This window comes from Acyrthosiphon pisum, unplaced genomic scaffold (assembly GCF_005508785.2).
Source record: "Acyrthosiphon pisum isolate AL4f unplaced genomic scaffold, pea_aphid_22Mar2018_4r6ur Scaffold_21816;HRSCAF=24967, whole genome shotgun sequence".
Classification (NCBI taxonomy): Eukaryota; Metazoa; Arthropoda; class Insecta; order Hemiptera; family Aphididae; genus Acyrthosiphon; species Acyrthosiphon pisum.
The window spans coordinates 1-6,611 of record NW_021771322.1 but is presented as its reverse complement, the minus strand read 5'-3'; the positions used below and the strand labels follow the sequence as shown (position 1 = coordinate 6,611).

At 31.7% G+C, this 6,611-nt stretch overlaps 1 protein-coding gene across 1 annotated transcript; it reads left to right on the top strand.

Moving 5' to 3' along the window:
- The first annotated feature begins 1,615 nt into the window (after positions 1-1,615).
- Positions 1,616-3,660, top strand: LOC100575693. Its single transcript, XM_003244124.4, has 4 exons — positions 1,616-1,649; positions 1,722-1,783; positions 1,891-2,025; positions 2,946-3,660. Exons 3-4 carry the CDS (start codon positions 1,932-1,934, stop codon positions 3,455-3,457), a joined length of 606 nt encoding a protein of 201 aa, XP_003244172.1. The 5' UTR covers positions 1,616-1,649; positions 1,722-1,783; positions 1,891-1,931; the 3' UTR covers positions 3,458-3,660.
- The last annotated feature ends 2,951 nt before the right edge of the window (positions 3,661-6,611 follow it).

Genomic DNA, 6,611 nt, shown 5'->3' with positions numbered 1-6,611 from the left:
GTTTTCGTTTAAGAAAGATTAGATTTGTATTTGTGTTTTGCTTAAGTCGTATTAGTTTGTTTTTTTCTTTAAGTTTTCGGAGGCTATTTTTGAACCAGAAAATATAAAGGAACATGTCGAGCGGGCTCAGAAAACAATCCCCAAAATTTTTACCTAAGTTTTATTTGATATTATATAGAAAAACGCTGTTTCAAGCCGTCGTGTGTGTGTTACGCGTTCGTCGACGAATTAGATAAATAAAAATTATTTACTTAAATATTTATTTTATTTCAGTACGACAATATCATTGCTATTGTCAGCGTTACTTTGATGCTGGTTGTCGCCGTGTTCGGCTCTTCGGCTGTATACGGATTAGGATTGTTGATGAGTGCAGAGCATGCAGATTGCATGTTGTGCTCAGTACTCGCGATGACAGTGTCCATCCATCACCCACGTTGTAAGAAGTCCCGCAGTCCAGCATGCATTAGAAAAGTTTTTTCCAGGAGCCACCAGCCCGGTCGACGGTGAAATGGTGTCTCATTTCGCGTCCGTTTTATCGGGTTTCGCGAGACGAGCGACCTCGACGCTCGCCGTAGCAATTTGGTTTGCCGCGCGGTTGATTGGAACCGGCATGTTTTCTATTGTGGAGTTGCTGGGTCCCTTTTGCCGACCGGAAAAGTAGACGTCGCTGAAGTCTGCCAACGAAGGTTCGATTGTCCACGTCTTATACAACACTGCAGACGTCGCTCCTATGCCAAACAGTGTGGACAGTGGCGTAGCCAGGGGGGTTGGGTGTTAGAACCCCCCATTGACATTTTTCCTCCTGATAAATATATTGTTTATAGGGTTTGGGACTACTTGCAATTTATAAATATTTGTCTTATGAGATGGCAAAATTAAATACAAAGTTTAAATTTGCATACCTATTTGTGTACCTACTTTTTAACTTAAATGTACATACACTTGTCGGGAAAAATTATATTTGGATAACATTGAAAAATATCTTAAAAAATAGTATGTTTGGTTAGGTACAATAGGCGATAATTTTGAGATTTGGGGTGGCCGAAGCCTAATACCATACTATTATGAAATTGAATAAGCTTAAAAAAATTAAGTAAATGTTTAGGAGGGGTGGAGGGGTGTTAAAGTTGTTGGTGGAGCTTGGCTACAATTGGCCCTATGTTCACATATGTAAGATTCCATAAGTCTCTTTGTGACAAAACTGTGTTTAAACTATAATTGACATCTAGATTGCAGATTGTACGAATGAATGAACATCAGCACGTGTTCGTTTATCACGGTGTTCGCATATCACGTTATTCGTTATTACTTATTAATTAAGTTATTTATCAGGTTTATATACCTACTTGTTTTTTAGTTTTTTATTACCAAAATTGCAATATATTTTATGATTTTTCAAAAATAATATAAAAATGTTGCTACATAGTATATATATTTAAGTATATTTTGAGAATTTTAATTGCATATTTCGATTATTTTTAGTGCAACAAGTCAAGTTCTGAACCCTTAATTTATTTATATACGAAAACTGTAAAAACTTGGTTTTAATCTATACTTAAAACACCCCCCATTTCATAATCCTGACTACGTCGCACTAAGTGTGGATAAGCCACCACGGCGAGAGCATACTGCATTACTGCATGATCCGCGTATGCATTTGCCTATAGGTATAATGATTAAAAAGCAGAAATCGAATAATGTTTTTTTTTTTTTTATTTCAGATAGACCAAGCACCTTCATATATTGATAGAAGCGATTTACCTTGTTTTTAAGTATGACGAAGGTATGTAAAAAAAAAAACATTTATATAATATAATATATGTATCATATTATGTTAAAAATAAAAATGCTATATTAAATTATAATCGTATGTTTGGTTTCGTTGCATAGACAGTTTTTACTCGGTTTGTCCGGAAGTACTCGGTGCGTTTATGGCAGAGAAGTCTGGCCACGTGAAAGTGGCCGAGGACCCTTTTTGCGGCGTGGGCGGCAACGTAATTCAGCTTACCAGACGGTTCGACGACGGTATTGTAATATTTTTTGCATTCAAAATAAATAAAACCATTTTCGTGTAAAAATAAAATGTGAACGTATTTTTCTACTTAATTTTAATTACCGAAATGTAATAATTGTCTATAATTTACCTATATATTATATTATATTATACTAATATATTAAGTAGTAAGTGCCTAATATCTGCAGCTTCTAATAATTGTAATATTTTCTGTTTGTAATAGTCATTTTGTAGATAATGATAATAATTATATTACATTAAATCTAATCGTAAGCTTGTATTTTCGGACACACCCTGTAGAGTAAATATGAGCGTCAGTTTTGGTGCTATACACTATACTATTATATAGGCGCAAATAGTGTTTGAGATTTGGGGGGCTAAAGCCTTACTTTGATAATATTGAATAAGCTTAAAACAAAATGTAGAAAATGTTTGGGAGGGCAAGTATTAACATTAATTTAAAATTACGTTTATAGGTACAACATATTATTATATATTAGTCGTTACGGATCGACTTGATCAAATTAGGCAGATTAAATATTGAAATATATGGGCAATTAATTTTCTATATTTTCTATTATTTTAATATTTTCATAATATTCATACCAATAAATTATAAAAAGAAGTTTAGTAAAAGTTACATTACCGTTTTATAAGCGTTTGAAATTTTGATGACAGTTGATATTATATATAACCTTTTTTTTTTCTTTTTCTTTTTGTCTAGTTGATCCTAATTGGATAATATAGATACGTTGTTATGGCAGTATAATATGTATTTAGTTTTGTACCGTAATTATTTACATTATAAACGTTACCGTGTTAGAATTCAATATTGTATTTATTACCTACCGCTAAATAACGAAGAATATTATTCTAATTCTCAATTAATCGCATTATAAACGGTTATAATAAGACATGTCGATAATTGCAGAAGAGAACAGTAACAATATGCCTGCAGAAGCCGAAATATCCTCGCCGTCCGCTGAGCAACTGACGATGCAAAAAGTATTCGCCGACCTTAGAAACTGGTCGGCAGACTTCGAGAAGTTGAACTGTAGTGGTGATTTTGACGGGCTGAAAGCAAAGAGGCGATCTACATCTATGCCTAACATATCGTCGACACGTCTCGTTGACGTGATATTGGCGCAGGACGTTATCTGTCGCGGTCAGTCGCCGCAAGTCGAGGCGGTCCCGGATGACGAAGAAAGTATTCAACATGCGGATCATCTGATATTGGCGCAGGGCGGTGACTGTCGCGGTGAGTTGCCGCGAGTCGAGGCGGGACCGGATGACGAAGAAAGTATTCAAAATACGGTTCAACCAGATCATCCTAGAACGCCAACGGAGGAACAAAGCACAGGCGAATTATCGAAGAAACGCAAACGTCCATCAATGTGGAAACGAACAAAGCGTTTCTTCGTCTACTTGTTCACTTGCGGCTAACTTCAACTTCAGCTGAACAAGCGGACGAAGAAACGCTTTGTCCCTTCCCACAAATATGGGCGATTGTGTTTATCCGCTGATTTGCGAGCTCTGTATTCCTCCATGGCTGTTCTAGCACAGATTATATGATTTTCATATAATATTATAACCTGTGATTCTAGTATATGATATTGTTGCACCGTATTGTGATTTTTTTCTATATAACTATTATTATAATATTTCGGTAGAATAGTTATATAGAAAAAAGCACTCTGTATCATAACTAATAACTATGTATTTGTTTTATATTATTTGTATTTTTCACTCTGTATCATAACTAATAACTATGTATTTGTTTTGTATTATTTGTATTTTTCACTCTGTATCATAACTAATAACTATGTATTTATTGTGTATCATCACTAATTTGCACTCTGTATCATAACTAATAACTATGTATTTGTTTTGTAATATCACTATTTTTCACTCTGTATCATAACTAATAACTATGTATTTATTGTGTATCATCACTAATTTGCACTCTGTATCATAACTAATAACTATGTATTTGTTTTGTAATATCACTATTTTGCACTTTGTATCATAACTAATAACTACCTATGTATTTATTTTGTATCATCACTAATTTGCACTCTGTATCATAACTAATAACTATGTATTTCTTTTGTATTATCACTATTTTTCACTCTGTATCATAACTAATAACTACCTATGTATTTGTTTTGTATCATTATACTATTTTGCACTCTGTATCATAACTAATAACTATGTATTTGTTTTGTATTCACATCATAATAAATTATTAATTACATGAACCATTATATAATTTATTACTAGCTGAACAACCCTGTGTTGCCCGGGAAAAAAATTGTGATTAATTAACTCCTTTTGAGTGTAATTCGCTGTGCATAGGTATAGAATCAAAATCATATAATGTTTTAATTTTTAGCCATCCCGCGTGGCGTTGCCCGTGAGTTTCGCTTATGGTTATGCGAACAGTAAATTATCAGGTATAGGCAATCTACCTGCGGTAGATTGCGGTCTGCGGACACAGCGAGGTGAGAGAATAGATTTTCGTTCAGTTGTACTTGTATTATCGTCTCTTACAAAGTCCTATCTCGTGCAGTTAAAAGTTAATAAACCTCCCGTAGATAGTGTCAGCGTTTCACGTAGGTGTACCTACTTGCATTATATTATTATTATAGTATATTTTTCCATACCGCCTACATGTTAGAAAATTTACGGTAAAATATTGTTTAGTGTATAGTGCGTTAATACGATATAACTTATATCTATTAACATTTCTTGTATATTATATTTTTAAATATATTTGCATTAAATTCAGCTCATAAATGGCGATGAAGATGACATATTCCTGGAGAATAATATATACATGTTTAATAATTCAGTAAAATCAATTTAGTAATAAAAAATCATGTTTTTATGACATTTTGTATTTATGTTAGTACCTACTTGGTATAATATTTATTATATAAAAATATTAAATATACTCAAAAAATTACTTAAACACTGCAGAAATGTGTGTCTTTTCCTTTATATATTATGTTTTTTTGAATAACCCAATACGATGGTTGTTTCGTGAGAAACGTTACTACATACCTAATCTATTTTTATAATTTTGAAAAAATATTTTATTCAATTTTAGTTAAAAAGAAATAATTGTCACAATAGAATTATAGAAATGAATACATATCTATAAAATTATTAATTATAATATTAATAATTAATATAATTAATAATTTTATATTTGTAAATTTCATATATTATATGAAAATTGAAAATCGAATCTTTATTACGAATACTTATCGTTTACACAGACAAAAAAATATAATTAGAAAAATTAAACAACACACATTATTGTAAAATCAATACAGTCCGATCGATCCGCTCAAAATCTAAAATCTAAAATACCTATATCCGATACAATTAAACTTAACATATTATTTTACTTTTTGTACAATAATTGGTCAGCTCCTTTTTTGATGTATAATCTAGTGTGTCCAATTTTATTTAAGGGTATACATACATACCTTATTTAATATTTTATGATCCAACAACTAACTTAATTTTGATAAGTAATTTTTTAGAGTAGTTAGAAGAGTACTACCATTAAACTATGGACAACTCACTATTATTACGGATTATGAAAGAGCTTTAATGACTGCCGTAAAATGTAAAAAGTATTTTTCCTGAAAGTAAACTTCGTGGTTGCTGGTCCCACTTCTGTCAAGTAATGTCATGTTAAGTCCTCATGCTTTCTGTAATAATTATAATTAGGTATAATTATTTTTTTATCTAGTCCGTTATCCGATACTGCCGAAGGAGTTTAAATAGTGTATTCCTATTATTCCAAAATAACCCTGAAGCTTATAGAGTTCTGCGTATGGTAATATTATCTTATTCTAGTTATTATGTTTAAGGCACTCAAATGTATGTACCTAATTCATACTTTCAAATTTTAATGATCATTCATTTTTAGGGTTTAGCATTGCCTCATCGTCCTGCAGAAATACATCAGGAATGTCGTTTTACTATGAGTGATATGGGTTTCATGCTATAATTGAATATGTAAACTAGTATATGACCATATTTCGGAACGCCTTCATAATTTTTTAATTGGTAACATTCAACGCTTTTGGTTCGATTAAATAGGTTCAGCAAGTTTTTTTGGGTAGTTTATATTTAATAAATATGGATAGGTAATCATTTTAAATTCCAAAAAATAAATGTTCATTTACATTGTACGTTTGAAGGCCAGCCAAGAACCAACCAAGAACCAACAACTATTTGGAATCGTTTCATAGAACCTTACTAAGCCAAATAGGAAGACATCCCAATATTTGGGACTATTTACGTAAACATAATCCTAAATATCAGCGTTTGTGAATTATTTATATTTGCTTGTGTTGTATTTTACCAAGGCTGGTAAGTTATAATTTAAGTCTATTTCTCCTACTATGACTAAAAAAATGTACAATAATGGTTATAATATCGCATATTATGCCTATTAATATCTTTATATGTAACTGATTTTTAAAAAATAGTCAACTTGCGAAGCATTGTATTTTACTGTTATGTGAATTATAAAGTATTTAACAAACAATAATGCCCAGATATAGGTGATGGAAGATCT

Excerpts from the sequence above, each read along its gene's own strand:
- LOC100575693 (XM_003244124.4), top strand. The coding sequence starts at position 1,932 with ATGGCAGAGAAGTCTGGCCACGTGAAAGTGGCCGAGGACCCTTTTTGC. Across the intron at positions 2,026-2,945 it reads TACCAGACGGTTCGACGACG|AAGAGAACAGTAACAATATG; the intron begins GTATTGTAATAT and ends CGATAATTGCAG.